Source organism: Pongo abelii, chromosome 6, assembly GCF_028885655.2.
Source record: "Pongo abelii isolate AG06213 chromosome 6, NHGRI_mPonAbe1-v2.0_pri, whole genome shotgun sequence".
Taxonomy (NCBI): Eukaryota; Metazoa; Chordata; class Mammalia; order Primates; family Hominidae; genus Pongo; species Pongo abelii.
In genome coordinates, this window is record NC_071991.2 from 48,408,409 (window position 1) to 48,427,265 (window position 18,857).

Consider the following 18,857-nt stretch of genomic DNA (forward strand, 5'->3'; position numbering starts at 1 on the left):
GAAAATATGGTACACATACACCACGGAATTCTATGCAACCATAAAAAGGAATGATGAGATCATGTTCTTTGCATGGACATGGATGGAGCTGGAAACCATTATCCTTAGCAAACTCACACAGGAACAGAAAACGAAACATCATATGTTCTCACTTATGATTGGTAGCTGAACAATGAGAACACATGGACACAGGAAGGGGAACAACATGTGCTGAGGCCTGTTGTGGGAGTGCCAGGGTGGGGAGAGCATTAGGAAAAATAGCTAATGCATGCTGGGCTTAATACGTAGGTGATGGCTTGATAGGTGCAGCAAACCACCATGGCACATATTTACCTATGTAACAAACCTACACCTGTATCCTGGAACTTAAAAGAAAATAAAAAATAAAGAAAATTACCTATTGGGTCTGCTATGCTCAGCACCTGGGTGATGGGATCAATTGTCCCCCAAACCTCAGCATTACACAATATACCCAGGTAACAAACGTGCACATGTATCCCCTGAATCAAAGGTAAAAGTTGAAATTAGAATAATAATAATGATTCCTTGCCTCACTACAAAAAAGAAAGAAGATGATATAGTCATTTCTAAAAAAAATTAAACATAGTATTACAATACAGCCCAGCACTTTCAGTTAGGTATACCATATGCCCAAAACACTGGAAAGCAGGGACTATCCATAGCAGCATTATTCACAACCACCAAAAGGTGGAAACAACCCAAATGGCCATCAAAGAATGAATGGATAAACAAAATGTGTTATGAATGAAGCTTGAGGACATTATGCTGAGTAAAATAAACCAGACCCAAAAGGACAAGTATGACATGAGCCATCTACCTGAGGTGCCTAGAATAGTTAAATGCATAAGGGCAGAAAGTAGGAGGGTGGCTATCATGGGCTAGAGGGAGGAATTAGTGGAAAGTTATTCTTTAATGCATTTTGAGTTTTGGTTTGGAATGATGGAAAAGTTCTGGAGATGGGTGGTGATGATAGTTGCATAACAATGTAAATGAACTGAATGCCACTGAATTGTACACTCAAAAGGGATTGAAAGATTAAATGAGGCCAGATGTGGTGGCTCACGCCTGTAATCCCAGCACTTTGGGAGGCCAAGGCAGGCAGATCATGAGGTCAGGAGTTCAAGACCAGCCTGACCAACATGGTGAAACCCCATCTCTACCAAAAATACAAAAACTAGCCAAGCATGGTGGCACATGCCTGTAATCCCAGCTATTCAGGAGGCTGAGGCAGGAGAATCACTTGAACCCAGGAGGCGGAGGTTGCAGTAAGCTGAGATCGCACCACTGCACTCCAGCCTGGGCAACAGAGCGAGACTCTGTCTCAAAAAAAAAAAAAAAGAAAGAAAGAAAGAAATGAGATGTACATTTTACCATAATAAAATGGAAATAACGCAATATTTATTTAATGTGCTAACATTCCTGAAACAACCAAGAGAACAGTAGTGCTGCCTGTACAGCTTGCCACTAGCTGCATGTGACAAAGAGGCAATCATTGCATAGCTACACAGCTTCAGTGAGACACAGGCCAGCATACCCTTCACGGCTACACACTGCCCTTTTTCCCACGTGGAACTGGAAGAACATGCCTGGGTCTGCAGTAAAATGCACTTATCCCCAAGCTTCCAAGGCTGGAAGTTATAGGAGAATCTTCCTATGGAAAGGGGCAACTGGATGGTATTTCTCCAACTCGGTTCACCGAGTTGCAGCACCCACCTGAGAATTACTTGCTTATTTCTAGCAGATCTGTCTCTTGGGGACAAAAAGACAGTACACTGGTTTGGGTTCACTCTTTCTGAACTACAGCCTAGAGGAGCACTGTCCACAGGAAGCCAGAGCTCAGGCTGGCAGACGGAAGGGACTGGTTTGAACTGCAGTTCTTCAAATGAGTACCTGTGTGGCTTAGGGCAAGCCACTTAGGTGGGCCTCAGTTTCCTAATTTAAAAGTGGGAATACCACAGTACCTACCTCACACAATTGTACCACAGCTTAAATGAGCTGTAAAAGTTTAACAGCACCTAGAATAAAATAAGTATTCAACAAATATGATTTTCTTTTTTTTTTTTGAGACAAGTCTCTCTCTGTCGCCCAGGCTGGAGTGGAGTGGCATGATCTCAGCTCACCGCAACCTCTGCCTCCCAGATTCAAGTAATTCTCCTGCGTCAGCCTCCCGAGTAGCTGGGATTACAGGCGCACGCCACCACACCTGGCTAATTTTTTTGTATTTTTAGTAGAGACGAGGTTTCGCCATGTTGGCCAGGCTGGTCTCGAACTCCTGACCTCAAGTGATCCGCCCGCCTCAGCTTCCCAAAGTGCTAGGATTACAAGCGTGAGCCACCACGCCCTGTCTGGGTTTTCATATAAGAGATATGTTACAGGTGGTAATGGAGATTGGGGCAGGATGGTCATGCATATCATTACAAGAGTTGAAATATATCAACTCTACAATCTGAACCTTGTGTTGGCCAGACAGCCTGCGGGAGCCTTGGGAGTGTGCAAGAATAATAGGAGGAGATTAAATGGGGCTCTCCAAGGAGGTGGGTAATTCTTGTAACATTCTTTTCATTTTCCTCTAATTCTTCAACTCGTTCTTTAATATTTTCGGTAGTTTGTCTCTTTGGTAGTAGATATATACTTTTTTTCTCACATCTACTAGAAGATTTATTCATTTATGCTTAGGAAATATCTGAAGACCCATGAATCCAAATAAATTTTGGTTTTGTTAATATACTGCTAAATAAACAGAAAAGCCCTTAAGGAGAGTTCCAGGATTAAACACTACAGAAACTGATTGGAAGGAAATTATTTCCATCAATGTGTTGGTCAGAACAACCTTTGCCCAAACAGTAATGCTGCTTTCATGAGTTCAGTCAATCAGACTCCCATATTGATAGTGTGAAATTGAACTCACTAATTTTAATTGTTTTCTTAATTTTAATTATTCAGGTGCATCTTCCCGAAACCTGAAGAAATTTATAGAAAGGTAAGCAGAAGATAAGAAATTGTTTTTAATTTGGTTTCTCATTTTGAATAAGGAATGAAAACTCTGTTATTACCCCATAATCATTTTTACTGAGCATAAATAGCTTGTTAGTCACTATCCAAACTCAAGGATATCACTCCTTGGGCCAGTGAGCATAGAAAGTGATTAATTTGCATATGTCCTCAAAGAAGGGTGATAAAAATGCATAGAAAGTTGGTAAAACTTAGCTCTGACAGACAAAGGGATTATGTCATATCCCTGCTTTATGAATGAGAAAACATTTTTTGTGCTTATTTGGGGCTTGAAATTCAGAAGCAAGGCTTAAGGTGTCCTGACTGGAAGCCTCAAGAAGCCTTTGCCTTTTCAAAGTTGACTATGGGTCCACAGCTGCCAGGATATCCTAAGAACATGGACATAAGTAACCCAATAACTCACCTGTGCTTATTGATCCAATTGCTGTGAAAGATGCCAAGAAGATAGTAGTGTCTATTTACCCAGGACCTCAATCCATTCTTTTCAATTTTATGCATTTATGTGGCCTTTCTCTAATAGGCAAGTCGGATAATGATTATAGAGAATAAATGGGAAATGGAAATAGTAGTTGGCTGTACTAGAATGAAAGAAAAATAGCAAAAAGATTGCCAAGAGGGTGGTCATACCAAGATTGTTTTCAAAGGCCCAGCCTGTGTCACTGGCTACAAAGCTAGGTTTCCAAGTATCTGACATTCAGATGCCATCTATGCCTTCTCAGCTTGTCTAGAAACAAGATGTTGGACTATCCCGCCATCGTTATATATGCCATGATTGGAAATGATGTCTGCAGTGGGTGAGTTATTGAGAAAAAGTATTTTCAAGATTCTTTGGCTCTGGGCTCTTCCCCACCCTCTCCTCACCAACTCCACTCCATTATAGCAGCCTGCTGTTCAGCTGAATTTCTCTATCTTAGAAGCATGGCCGGGCACAGGGGCTCACACCTCTAATCCTAGCACTTTGGGAGGCCAATCACCTGAGGTCAGGAGTTGGAGACCAGCCTGGCCAACATGGTGAAACCCCGTCTCTACTAAAAATACAACAATTAGCTGGGCATGGTGGCGTGTGCCTGTGATCTCAGCTACATGAGAGGCTGAGGCAGCAGAATCACTTGAACCCAGGAGACGGAGGTTGCCAGGAGGTGAGATCGTGCCACTGCATTCCAGCCTGAGTGATGGAGCAAGACTCTATCTCAAAAAAAAGCAAGTCCTAGACACATGTGAAATCAACAATACCAATCTGTGATGCTGAAAGCCTCTTTTGAAAATATCTGCTCCATTAATTATCAACTCTGATGTAACAACAAATGGGTGTGTCCTGATCAGTTATATCACAAGAAATGTGCTACTACTCACTGAGAACCCAAGATTGGGAATTGTGATTTTTTAAATAAAATAAGGCAGAAGCACAGTTACCCCATAAGAACATCGATCTCACTCATATTCTGATCTACTTTACTTCCTCATGTGGAAGAGACAGCTTAGACGCACAGATCTACAGCATTTGCAAAGAAACTGCGGATAACTCATGGCCAATCCTATCTATGCCCGTGGCCCATAGCAAGAAGGTAATTTTGCTAAACTGCTGGTATTGGTAGTAACTTCAAAATAGTGAATTCCTTAGTTCCTATATAACATTTGGGGAGGTTTCTCAAAATCTGTGTACACCCCTAAGAATATGATGCATGTATGAATGCCATCTGTCCTGTGATTGTGGCCAAAAAAAAATGGTGAGACAGGATTTAGAGCAACTTCCCGGTAGCAATAGCCACCCACTCACTATTTTAGGAAACAGGAAAGTAAGGCCAAAAGAGGTTCATGATTTGCCCGAGGCAACAGGGTTGATTAATGGCAGAGCTGGACTCCACCCCAACTGTGCTAGAAGTGGGCCATCCTGCTCACTCCCCCTGTTTGCTTTCCTGTATTTCACTCGCCATGATTTCCAAGCCTGTGCTGAAAACAAAACTCGATAGTATTAAAGTGTGTTTGCCCGCACAGATAAAATTCAGATGGCAAAGGAGATGCAGACATAATCAGTGAAGTGGGTTCAGGGCAGGAGATACCACAATGATCCAGAGACTCTGATATGCCAGATGTCACCTTGGTGCCCTTAGGCTGGTTTACTGCTGTCCTCAAAACCCCAAGTTGGCCAAGGCTACATGCTGGGCACCAAGGTCTGTGAAGAGACACCTGGGACTTTCCAGTAAATGGCAAACACCCTTTAAGGACTGCCATGAACCAAGAGGTACATCACTCTATATCATTCCATCCTCCCAGCAGCCCTAAGAGGCAAGGATGATTGATTGTCCCATTTTACAGATAAGGAAACTGATTTGGCAAGGATAAGGAACTTGCCTGTTCTGGTATTGAGCATCAAAGCTGGGAGCCAAACCAGGTTATCTAACCAAATTCCATTCCTGTCTATAGTCCACACTGTCTTATTTCCTTTCTTTGACTCATTCACTTTTTAAAATATACAGTGAGCACCACGATGTGCCAAGCACTGTGCCAGACTCTAGGATATGGATACAATAACAAAGAAGCCACAGTCCCTGACATCAAGGAGCTAATGGAAGGAGAAACACCATGCTTCAGGCTCTAGCTGCCATCACGAAATAGAACAAAGCTATGGTCAGACCAGCCATTGCTCCCCCAGCCCCCAGAGCATGTCCTTCCAGAGAGGAACAGAGAGCAAACTGACAATACTGAATAAAGAACATGTGCAGAAAGAGAATCTGGCTCCAAAAGCCAAAATCCCTGAAAGTGTACTTTTCCAGCAAAACCTGCTTACCCAGACCCCTCCAGCCCAGTCCTACTTTTCCTTTCCCAAAGAGCTAAAGGGCAGGCAGACATCAGCCAGAGACCTGTGCCAGCCTCTCCCCTGCTGGGGATCTGGGTAGAGAAGCAGCAAGCATTTGGGTGAAAGAACAGAGTTGGCAGTATGGGATGTCCCTGTGGTGCCCACTTTGTGATGTCCTGTGGAGGGGTTAAAAAAATAAAGACAGATGGCAACTATACCTCCCCATCTGCCAGAACGTCAAGGTGGGGTAGATTTCCCAAAATGAGCAAAGGGATTTTATAAAAAGCTCAAGCAGCAAGGAGTTACATAATAAGTCTGTCCTGGAACAAGTTTTAGGATATTTGCTTGACTTTTTTCTTTTCTTTTTCTATGACAATGCTAGCTCTTACTGAAGTAAGTAACACATTTATGTTCTTTCTTCTCAATTCTCCAAACTCATCCAGTTACTCAACAAATACTGGTTAAATGAATGAGGTTCATGATTGGAAGATAGCTTTTAGCATCAGGAAGTCAAAAAGAAAGATCACATAGAGAACCTGGCTTTCTCACTGTAATGCTGCTCAATTTGATTTAGGCTAACTCAGCTTCCTTTGCGCTTTTCCAATCACTGCCCTTGAGGGCTATGTAATGTGAATGATATGGAAGGACAAACATTCCTGAAAACAAGGCAAGTGTTGGGGGGCTACAGCAGCAGAACCTTCGGGTGGCAGAGGCAGTGGTGGGAAATGGGAATGGCCTCAGAACGCCCAATCATAAAGGCCAGTGACAACCCTTTGCCAACATCCCAGTGCAGCATCCCTGAAATAAACATGGTAATTGCTGGAAATTCCATAGAATTACACAAGCATCTAGCACTAACCCCATAAATGGATATGGTTTCATTTGTTACAGTGGACAATTATGGGACAGATGGCATTCATACAAGCATCATATTCTTAGGAGTATACACAGAAAGTATAAATTATACATTTTCATCTTATGGAGAGAGCCGGGACCACCCACACAGGGTGTCTGTGCCCATCTGCCCCAAACCATTGTTTTTCTTCAATGCCAATGCTTCAGGTTACACCCTGGGCAGTTGACCAGCACTGCATTAAGAGGGAGCCAGCCAAGGCACTGACAGGTTGCAGGCCCCAAGGAGCCTGGACTAGTGAGAAACAATTCATGCTATTTATTCAGATGATAGAAAAGCCAGCAGGGAAAGGAACGGAAAGAGCTCCTGCTGCTCAGAGGAATTCTCTCTCCCAGACTCTTCAGTGAGAGACATGGGTAGCAAAGGGAATGATAAGGAAGTTCCAACCAGCCAGCATGTTCCAGGCCACACCCACTTTTAAGGGACATTTAATGTATCTCTGTGCATGGGGTAACATGGAAGTCCTCATCCCATTCCCAGTCTGTATCATTCCCAGTCTGTATCAAGATCATCCCTTCTCCCCAGCTACTCAGGAGGCTAAAGTGGGAGGATAGCTTGAGCCCAGGAGTTCAACCCTGCAGTGAGCTGTGATCATACCACTGCCCTCCAGCCTGGGTGATAGAGCAAGACCCTGTCTCTGTTAAAAAAAAAAAAAAAGATTTCTCTTCAAGGGGATTGGATGGGAGCCCAACAATGTGATTGCAACTGGTTGGCATGAGGAAAAAGGCTAACCCTCTTACCTGGGTGTTTCAAAAACAAAAATGCTATCTGTGAGTGAGTTGTGAGCACTTGATCACTACAGTGATCTGGGCTTTAGCTATGGTTCCAGGAAGCTGGTTTTCTGCACAGGCTGATCAGTTTCTTCCTTGAGAAGGGACACCTCTCTCTAGCACCAGCCAGGTGAAATCTGGCTGGCTTACCTGCCAGGGTAATGAAATGATCAGGCTTATTTTGCCTGATCAGACACAATTCATTAGGGCGGGACAGGCTTCAGAGCCACCCTCAGGAGTGAGGCTCTTCATCTGTTCTGAGCCCGGCCATTTGTTCCTGACATGTGTGAGAGCATGTCAGTGAGCACCAATTTCTCTCTCATTATTTTCCCCAGTGTGGCCACTGTGCCACAGGCTGGTTTTCACATCTTCTCTGTTAGCTGAGCACTCTCGGTCTCTCACCTATCCATCTGAGTGTCTGGGGTGAGCTTGCTGGTGTGTGAGAAGGGATGCTGGGACCCTGGAGTGGGCAGACAAATCTGGGGTGGCAGGTGCCTGGGACACCTGGGTTGAAAAGGGTTAGACACCTTCAGCTCAGCCCATTCGTCATTTGGCAGACACCAGAGAGACCTAGGAGATAGTTCTCAACCACTAGAGTTCTTTGGTCTCCAGAATACTAACACAAAGTCTCCCCCAAACATCACCAGAGGAGAAAAAGTACACAGATCAAAATGGCATTGAAAAATTCTCAGGGGCCCGGGCGCAGTGGCTTATGCCTGTAATCCCAGCACTTTGGGAGGCTGAGGCAGGCAGATCATGAGGTCAAGAGATTGAGACCATCCTGGCCAACATGGTGAAACCCCGTCTTTACTAAAAATAGAAAAATTAGCTGGGTGTGGTGGTGCACACCTGTAGTCCTAGCTACTTGGGAGGCTGGGGCAGGAGAATCACTTGAACCCAGGAGGCAGAGATTGCAGTGAGGGAGGTCGCACCACTGCACTCCAGCCTGGGCAACAGAGTTGAGACTCCATCTCAAAAAAAAAAAAAAGAAAGAAAGAAAAAAAGAAAACTTTTCAGGGAGAGAAGTCAAAAGGCACCTTCTATGGCATCTGGGAGGGGTGACGCCGGGGTGATCGCCCCATGAGTCACATAGACTCCCTTGCCCTTACCTGAGCTAAGAGTTGGTTGATTTTGCTATGCAAATTAAAAATAAATTATGTAGTTGTACGAGGTGGAACAAAGATAACTGGAGAATGTTCCATTAGCAACACCAAGGCTTCCATTTTGATTTCACTTAGGAATTAGCCATATTGATTATGCTTGCCTAATTTGTGGGTGCCCTTTCATAAATACAAATTAGCTCAGATTCTTCATTTAGCATCAGGGTTGTGCCTCTAACCAAAAAAAAAAATGATTCAGTGGGGATTTGGGGAGACTTTGTCCATCTTAACTCATCTTGCCCTTATGTGGTTGGAGAACATTAGCTCAGCATAATTGCTTTGTGCCAAAGCGTGGCTGTATCAGCAGGAAAAAAAAAAAGTGTGGCAAGGCAAAAGTGAATAGGCGGTATTTGCCAGCTTTACCAATGACAGAAGAGAGGATATAGACACCCAACTTGCCTTTCATTTCACCCTTGCTGTCACACTTCAAACACACAGTGAATATAGAACCTAGATAATTTGGGCAGGTTGTTCAGTGCTGCTTCTGTGCATATGGGAATCAAGTCAAAACCCCTCCCCACGCTTCTGCTCTAGTAGGTAGGCAACCTAGTCGCAAATCGTCATAGCTGCTTTTTATCAGGTTAGGAAGCTTTTTATTTTTAAAATAGTGTAATTTTTTCATGACAATGGAAAACATGAAATTAGCATGCAATTCTACACCCTGAGGGTTTGTAAAATTAGACATCTTTTTTTCTCCCCCCTTAGGAGACTCTAGCAATCCATTACATAGTTTAGAAGCACATCACATACACCAACTACAACTGCCACCCTACTGGCTACCCCCACGGCACCAAAAGTATTGTTGTAGTCAACAATACTTTAATACTTTTTAGCCATCTTTCTGTATTAATACATACAAATTACTTCTTTTTTTTTTATTCAGGTGAAATTCACATAATGTAAGACTAACCATTCTAAAGCAAAAATTCAGTGGCGTTTCCAGTTCACAATGTTGTGCAACCAAACGATATCTAGTTATTTTATTCTTAAAGGCTATATAGAGTTGTATTGCATGGGTGTACCATAATTTAGGTATTTAGGATTTTATTTTTTTCCAGTTGTACACTATACCAAGCAATATTACAATATTTGTATGTACATTTTTGCACATTTGTGGAAATGTTACTATAGGATAACTTCTTGAAAGTGAAATTCCAAGGTCAAAAGTTAAGCCAACTTCAAATTTGGATACATTTTGAAAAATTGCCCTCCGAAAAGGCAGTGCCGATATTCATTTACGAGCTCCCTTAAAAGTGAGAATTATGGATCCCTGGGGGCCCCTTTCTGTCCCCTCTTCCCGTATCACTTATGCCCTGGGTCCAGCCTCTGAGTGATGGACTTATTTTATCTGGTTCACAATCTGTATTAAGTTCCCTGGAGCTGCCATAACAAAGTACCAAAACTGGATGACTCAAAACGCAGACATGTATTCCATCACAGCTCTGGATGCTTAAAGCCCAAGATCAAGGTGTCCGCGGGGCCATGCTCCCTCTGAAAGCTCCAGGGAAAAATCCTTCCTCTTGTCTTTCCGCTTCTGGTGGCTCCCAGCGATCCTCAGCACTCTTTGGCTCGTGGCGGCCGTAACCCCAGTGTCTGCTTCTGTCTTCACGTGGCCTTCCTCCTGGTTTGTGTCTGTGTGTCCTCTCTTCTTCTAAGGATTCAGTCATTGAATGTAAGGCCCACACTAATCCAACATGACCTCATCTTAACTAATGACAACCATAAAGACCCTGTTTTCAAGTAATGTCACATTCTCAGGGACACTGTTTAACCCACTACAGGATCATTAGAGAAACTGGAATTTTAAGTATGCAAAAGAGAAAGTAACGCTGTAGCATTATTCCATTTAGGGTAAAGACAGGCAGTTAGAGCATAAAGAATAGCTGAAAACCCTAGAAAATTCTGTATTCTACTCCCAAGTTAATGCAGGTTAGGATCCTAATCCAAATTTGATGTGTTCCTGAAGGTGTGTGCAAAAGTCAGTTGTACAAAGAAATGAACAATAATAAACATGTATTAATGCCAAAAATATTTTAGCACCCCTTGCCTTTTAAACATAGCTTTTTAAAATGATTTCAACTTGTATTTTAGATACAGAGGTACATGTACCAGTTTGTTGCATGGATATGTTATTGTACGATACTGAGGTTTGGAGTACAAATGACCTCATCACCCAGGTGGTGAGCATAGCACCCAATTAAACATAACTTTAAGTCAACCAATGAGTGCAATTTTAACATAACTTCAAATGATGTCTTTATGGTATTTTGTACATTCCTTACTTCTTTTCCAAACCAAATGAAAATAAGTCAATCAGCTTAAATTCAATAAATGTCTGATTAAGGGTAAAGATTCGTCACTTTCAGCTCGCTTAGGAGCTTCACCTTTGTCTGACATGCTTGACATGCTTTGATTTTAGGCCTGTGTCTTTCATAACTACTTTCAGTACTTTCTTTTTTTATTTTATAACTTTTAAGAAATAAGAAGAGAAAATATAATTAAAAAATTCAAATACCCTCTATAGAGCACAAGCACTACTATATAAAGACAATAATGCAGGCTGGAATTGCTCGTTGGAAATGTTGTTGCAGGGTATAGCCTGGAATAGAAATCCATCAGGAAATGCATGCAAGTCCAAATCCAGTGTAGAAACTGAAGGATAAAGAGCAAGATATAGTGTGGACGTATAATATAACTTGATCAGTAAGATTCTGTTTTCTAACTGTTATACAAGTGAAAAGTTTTAAAGACCAAGTTACAGACCTCGAAATGTCAAATAAATCATAAGCAATACCAGACCCCTTTCATTTCAAAAACTGTGTGTAAGTCAGGCCAGTGAGTTTATGCTACAGGAACAAAGGAACAAATGGCCCCTAAAATCTTAGTAGCATAAAGCAACAAATGTTTACGTCTCTCTCACACTACTTGTCCATCAGAGATCACCGTGGGACTCTGTTCCAGGACTCAGATTGGTGAAGCAGCTATCTAGAACATTGCCTATACCCATGCAAAGAAAAGGAGCATTCTAGAAGGTGTCACATCACCAAATATGACACATGTCACTTCAGCTCACCACTCATTGGTTAGAACTAGTCACATAGTCCACTCAACTGCAAGGGAGTCAGTAAGTACAGTCTATGTGCCAGAAAGGTGGAAATCCAGGAATATTTTGCAAATAGCTCCAATGACCACCACACTGTGTGTGTGTGTGTGTGTGTGTGTGTCTGTGTGTGTGTGTGTGTGTGAGATGTATCTTGTATTTGAGTGCAACTTGCATGCATCTATCCTTACAATCAACCAAGATATTTTCTGTTTATTCCACCAACAGGAAGAGTGACCCAGTCCCAGCCATGACCACTCCTGAGAAACTCTACTCCAACATCATGCAGACTCTGAAGCATCTAAATTCCCACCTGCCCAATGGCAGCCATGTTATTTTTTATGGCTTACCAGATGGAACCTTTCTCTGGGATAATTTGCACAACAGATATCATCCTCTCGGTATCAGTTTGAAGATTCTTTTACTCTTTAATAACATCAATGTATATACAGTTCAATGTATATATGGTTCAAACCATATAGAAATGTGCCTAAAATGCCATCATGGAACATGGGTCAGAGCTGATAAAGGCAAGAGCCCCTAGGTGCAGTATCTAAAGGTCATTATCCAGAGGTGAGCAGAATCAGATCCAAAGGCAGAAAGGGCAGAAGTAATTCATGAAGAATTAGGACACATTGAAAGGTAAGCGCTCAAACCAGGAAATTCCTCTAACAGAAGGTGAAATGTAAAATGAGCTGAAGAAGCCCAAACAGGAGACAGACCCGTGAGTCAAAGACAGGGATTTCTCTGAACCTCAATGGTAAGTGCCTCCTGGTGGCCTGTTAGAATTCTCTAGAGCACAGTCCTCCAGCCTGCTCGTTTCCTTCTTCTACACTCTCTTGGGGTCCTCAGCTCCTAAAGGCTTCAAAATGTCCCCAGGACCTTCTAATGGCAACTCAAATATTCTTGATATTGTACAAATAACATAAAAGTGCCAGTAGTTTGCATTAGGAAGGTGTGATCCTTAACCCTGTGAGATAGATGTTTTCATCAACCACAATAATTTCATTTTATAGATGAAAAAACCAAGGCTCAGAGAGGTTAGGTAGCTTGCCAAATGCCACAGAGCTCACTGAATATGTTGTAGCAGGGCTCTGCTTTCTGTATTTCAGAGAAGAATGTATTTATTAAGTGCCAACTATGTGCCAGGCACTGTTCTAGGCACAGGGTAACCAGCAAAAAACACAATAGTCCTAAGTTCCTGCCCACAGAAAGCTTATATTACAATGGGAAAATGACTCAAAAGTATATCCGAAGGTGATAAGTGCCACAGGAAGAAAATTGAGCAAGAAAGAGGAACAGGGAGCTGGCCTCAGTCTTCCCTGATGAGCATCTATAAGAAGAGGCCTGGGTACCCTCCTCTCAGCTCCATATTGACAGCACCTGCACCAATCTATCATGAAGAAGGGACTATCCCTTCCCTGGTGTTACCCCACTCACCTCCCGAGCCCAACCCACTAAAAGGTGCTGGCAGTCCAAGCACCTTCTTACGAGTCAGGTGAGAAATTCAAAGAAGACCTGAAACTCATTCCTTCACGCCCTCCTTAGAGGGAGTGGGTGGGGAGCAAGATTTCCCATTTCAGGCCACCAAGAGCCTTTTCTTGCATATACTACTTTGTGTGAATCTTTCCAGTCTTCCCTTGTCCTCTTCCTGCAGTCCCTGTCTAAGACAAACCCCCTACTTCTCCCTCAGGAAATTCCGCCTCTCCCCACCTGGGAAAAGAGTAAGTGTCCTTTTGCTAGCTCTCAAAGGCTCTGGTCTCTTAGCTGGAGGGACAATGGTGGACACCCACATTCCATATTCTCCACCAATAAAGATGAAACCATTTTCCTCTTGAGTTACTCATGTATCACAAATATTATTATCCAAGCAAAACACTGTCCAGCCTCACCTAAGTAGAGCATATTCTTCCTGTTCATGCAACTTTGACCACACCCCCTTAGAAATAACATGATCACACATGGAACTTCACTCCATTCTGGGCTGCTTTGCCTGCAGAAAGGACACCAACCTGGGCTAAGAATGTCTCTTTGAACCACGGGATATGAAAATTGTACTTCTGCCCTCAACTGATTCTTTCAGATTTCCAAATGTGTCTCCTACACTAAGAAATGCTTTGGAAAGAGAAGCTGAGAGCAGGGACGTTTGTTCCCAATTTACTCCATCACAGTAATAGTGACTTGACTTCCATTTTTCTGATTTCAAATCCCATTTTCTTTCCACGAACTCTGGTTACACCACCTCGATAAATTCTTTCCGATATGCCATGCAATTCACTTGATTTATGAGACATGTTTGGTTTCATAAATATGAGACCAAAGGTAAGAATGACTCCATGCAATTTGGAAAGGACTAGGGGAAGGAAAAATGTATGTAAGAATGTAAGAATGAGGCCAGGCATGGTGGCTCATGCCTGTAATCTTAGCAATTTGGGAGGCCGAGGCGGGTGGATCAACTGTGGTTGAGAGTTCAAGTCAAGCCTGGCCAACATCGTGAAACCTTGTCTCTTCTAAAAATACAAAAATTAGCAGGGCGTGGTGGCACACGCCTGTGATCCCAGCTACTTGGGAGACTGAAGCAGGAGAATCACTTGAACCCAGGAGGTGGAGGTTGCAGTGAGCCGAGATCACACCATTGCACTCCAGCCTGGGTGACAAGAGTGAAAAACAAACAAACAAACAAAAACTCTGTCAAAAAAAAAAAAAAAAGAATTTAAGAATGGTATGTAAGAATGACTCCATGCAATTTGGAAAGGACTGAGGGAAGAAAAAAGGATGATTGGGGGATTTGTCCACTTCTGTGGATTCTCTAGGCCAGTGTTTCTCAACTGGGGGCAACCCACTCACCCCCACCCTGCTTTTATCACATCTGGAGATAGAAGAGGGGTGCAACTAGGCTGGGTGCGGTGGCTCACACCTGTAATCTCAGCACTTTGGGAGGCCAAGGTGGGCGGATCACCTGAGGTCAGGAGTTCAAGGCCAGCCTGGCCAACATGGTGAAACCCTGTCTCTGCTAAAGATACAAAAAAAATTAGCTGGGCGTGGTGGCAGGTGCCTGTAATCTCAGCTACTTGGGAGGCTGAGGCAAGAGAATCACTTGAACCCGGGAGGCAGAGGTTGTAGTGAGCTGAGATCATATCATTGCCCTCCACCCTGGGCAACAAGAGTGAAACTCAGTCTCAAAACAAAAAAGAAAAAAAAAAAGAAGAAGAAGAAGAGGGGTGCAACTAGCATCTAGCGAGTAGAGGCCAGGGGGTTGCTAAACATCTACAATGCACGAGACAGCACCCCAAAATCAAGACTGTCAGTCATGCAAGGTTGAGAGACTGCTCTAGACTTTGCCTTGTCCTTCTCAAGTGGACTCTCTTTGGCTGCTAATCACACCCTAGCATGTACAGCACAAAATGGAAAGAAGAAAAAGATAGAACAAGTTTGTTCTATAGAAACATCAGTAGTTTTGAAAAAAAAAATCCAATCAAGGAGAAAGCTGAAACCATCTAAAATTTGTTTGATGATTATAAGTAATTATTCACATCCTAAATTATCTCTGCTGCCTGGTTGCCATGGGAAATAAATCATAAATTTCTCAACAAAGCATCAGGGTCCTTCCTAGAAAGGCTGGGAAGTAGGTGGGATTTGTCCAGCATCCCCAGGCCTCCTTTGACAGGACTCATAACTCACACAAGATGACAGACTTCAAGAGGGGGCCGCATTAGGAAGGTGTGATTCTTTTTTTTTTTTGAGACGAAGTCTCACTATGTCACCCAGGCTGGAGTGCAGTGGTGCAATCATAGCTCACTGCAACCTCTGCCTCCCAGCTTCAAGCAATTCTCCTGCCTCAGCTCCCCCGAGTAGCTGGGATTACAGGCGCCCGCCAACACACCGGGCTAATTTTTGTATTTTTAGTAGAAGTGGGGTTTCACCATGTTGGCCAAGCTGGTCTCGATCTCCTGATCTCAGGTGATCCATCTGCCTCGGCCTCCCAAAGTGCTGGGATTACAGGCATGAGCCACCGTTCCCGGCCGAGAAGGCGTGATTCTTAAAACGACCCTGGGAGATAGATGCTTTCATTAACTACAGTAATTTCATTTATTGCTCTCACACTGTCTCTCTTCTGCTCTCACTCCAAACCCCATCTTTGGATCTTGAGCCAGCAGTGAAGCAGGGTTCATGCTGGGCCGGCCTCAGGGTTTGGTTGCTCTGCCCAGGCCACCATAGATCTCGTCTTAGTCAGCAGCTGGACACTCAGGTCTGATTCCTGGGCACCGCGTTAAGGGTTGTGCTAACGGTGCTCTGCAAAGAAAAAAAAGTAGAGGGAAGGTGGTGAGTTCCATTTATTTGGGCCTAGAAATGTGGTGATCATAGTGTCTAGACTTGACTTTGGCCACTTCTTAAAAATTAAGAAAGAGTTCAGGAAACCGAGGCATGGTAGGAGACCCCCTGGTCAGTGACACAGTCTCTGCTGCCTCCTTTTCCCTCAGAAGGACAGGCAGGAACTCAGCCTGACCAACCAGTGAAGGCAGGGTTAGATGCCACAGCACCCACTCAGCAGGTCACAGAGGCCCAGAACAAGAGCAGGTGGCTGTCTCACTCCTGCCAGGGATGAGGGGGTGACGAATCTCTCCTCGCATCCCTCCTCCTCAGCCAGGTTTGTGACTCACTACCCAGTCCATCGCTGGCTGCCGAGGGCTGAGGCACCCCACAGCCTCCACTAGTCGCTAAAATTCCTGGTGAGAGTTTATTGTCTTTGTGAGGAATTACCAGACAGCAAGACTCAAACATTGGGATTCCACTGACATGGGTCTTTTGAGAAAAGTCAAGCTTGGCCAGTCACAAGTCCTCTCAGCCATGATCTGTGAGGAAGGGGATCATTCCAGAAATATCTCTGAGATTCCTACTCTGTGCTTTTGAGTAAAGATGACATAAGATGCAGTCTGTGTCCTCAAATGAGAGGGAAAAGACAACTCCACTAGGGAACTCAGCACATGGACCCTGACAGCGAACGTGCCGAGTGCCCATGGGGATGGGCAAGTCACAGGCATTCTGGGGCCATCCCAAGGGTTAGACTATGGAGAGGAAGCCAGGGACTCCTGGCTGCAAATTCGTCTGCTAGTGGGCCTGCCTTGAAGGGCTTCTGCCGTGAAACAGCAACTTCATCTTGCCCCAATCACTCTTAAACTTGAAACTAAATGTCTTTTTAAAATACCTTGGTGTTTCTATTTTATCACGCACTTTCCCTCCGTCTGAATGAATGTGATTTTAACACGTTTACATGGCATTTCATGGAGACGTGACTGATCTTTGTTGGTACTAAGTCTCTACAGTACCTAAGATTTCAATTATGTTTCCAGAATTAAATAGATACCAGAGACCCTGCCCTAAAGAAGTTACAGATTATGAAGACACAAACCGTCACTAAGCCAGCTAGGGAAGAACACACCTTTGATCTTCAGAGGAGCTTATGGCAAACACTGGGACAGCCCGCTGGCTCCCCACAACACACACACAGGCACACAGACACACACAAACACACACACAGAGACACAGACACACACAGATACACACAAGCAGACACATACACACACACAGACACAGAAACACACAAAAACACAGACAGACACAGACACAGAAACACACATACACAGACACACACGAAGACACACAGAGACACAGACACACAGACATACACGAAGACACACAGATACACATAGACAGAGCTCCTCGGCCCCTGGTGATTCCTGGCCACTGTGGGACAGTCCTCCTGGTCTGCCCTGGGCTTTCTTGATCAGCTTTCCTATCCAGATGGACTTTCTAACCAGGGAGTCACAGACACAACCTCTCTTCATGCACCCCATAGAGGTAAGATCAATAGGCCAAAATTACATTAAAGAAACAAAGATAAAAGGTAATGCTTAAAAAGAAAGAGTGGGGAAGACCAACTGATATTGCCAATAAAGCAGAAAGTGTAAGAACCATTTCCCTCTTCCCTTCCTCGAAACCATAAGCCCATCGCAAGCACCCCTAGCCAGTCTTCCACATGACCAGCCCCAGAGTCCCTACCCTCTAACAGGCAGAAACACCAGAGAGGAGGGACACTGACTCATTACAACCTTTCCCAGGTTCTTCTAAATGCACCTAATGTGCCCTCATCCTGTTCAGCAGACCTAGCCACCCACACTAAGGATGTTCCCTTTCTCTATCAGGTCCAGCTGGAGGTGGAGCCAGGTGACAGAGGGAAAGGGAGAGGGACTGAGGAGGTGCAGAAGGGGGTACCCCTCAGGGTCTCACTGGGAGCTGTGCTGGCCATCAGCAGAAGGACAGCAGGAGAGGGCCTCAGGCAGGGTGGAGCAAGGCCAGGGTGGGCCTTCATTCCCAATGAGGGGCCAACAATGAAGTTCCCAGTGTCACAGGAGCAGGACAAACTCCAGCCCCTCTGGATATCAAAGCAATCCAGGCCTGAAGGTGGGAGGGGAGAGTGCACAGTCAGGCATGAGGTGCCACCTTCTGCACCTTCTGTCAGGCTGCAGAGAGATGCCACCCCTCGGGGGGAGGGGACACACCAGGGCCCAGAAGGGTGGCAGGGCCCCAGCCAGGCTACCTAAGTTTCACTATGAGGCCCCATTTCCAACATAGAGACAAGATGGCACCAGGCACCAAGGCAAAAGCAGCCAGACACTAGGCCCTCACAGAAGGTGGGGAGACGGAAGGCCGCAACTCAGTGGTAGCCCCCAGAGGGAAAGAGCCAAGCTAGGAGAGCACATGGAGGACCCAGGGTGGGGAGTGGAGAAGGAAGATGTCAGTCACTGCAGCTGAGACACATTCAGGAAGGGAGCAAATGACAAAAAGTACACACACACACACACACACAAAATAGAGGAAACAAAGCCTTGGTGGGTAGAAGTAGGAACTTGGGGGAAAATGGAAGCTCAGGGTTGGACCCATAAAATGAAAGCAAGGACAAAAGCCAAGGGCTTGGGATTCATTTAAAATGTGAAGACACAGAAGCCTGTGCAGAAGACAGACCTGGTGGGTCACTGTGACTTTAGTGGCCGTAATGAGCCTGTGGCTTTCCCGTCCTGGGACT

General features: G+C 44.4%; 1 protein-coding gene across 1 annotated transcript in view; it reads left to right on the forward strand.

The window, feature by feature from the left end:
* AOAH (acyloxyacyl hydrolase) overlaps positions 1-18,857 on the forward strand; it is a 211,658-nt gene that overhangs the window by 172,397 nt on the left and 20,404 nt on the right. The window contains exons 14-16 of the mRNA XM_002818049.4: positions 2,965-3,001; positions 3,753-3,827; positions 12,002-12,174. Coding sequence (XP_002818095.3) covers positions 2,965-3,001; positions 3,753-3,827; positions 12,002-12,174 — 285 coding nt within the window. The remainder of the gene's footprint in view (positions 1-2,964; positions 3,002-3,752; positions 3,828-12,001; positions 12,175-18,857) is intronic.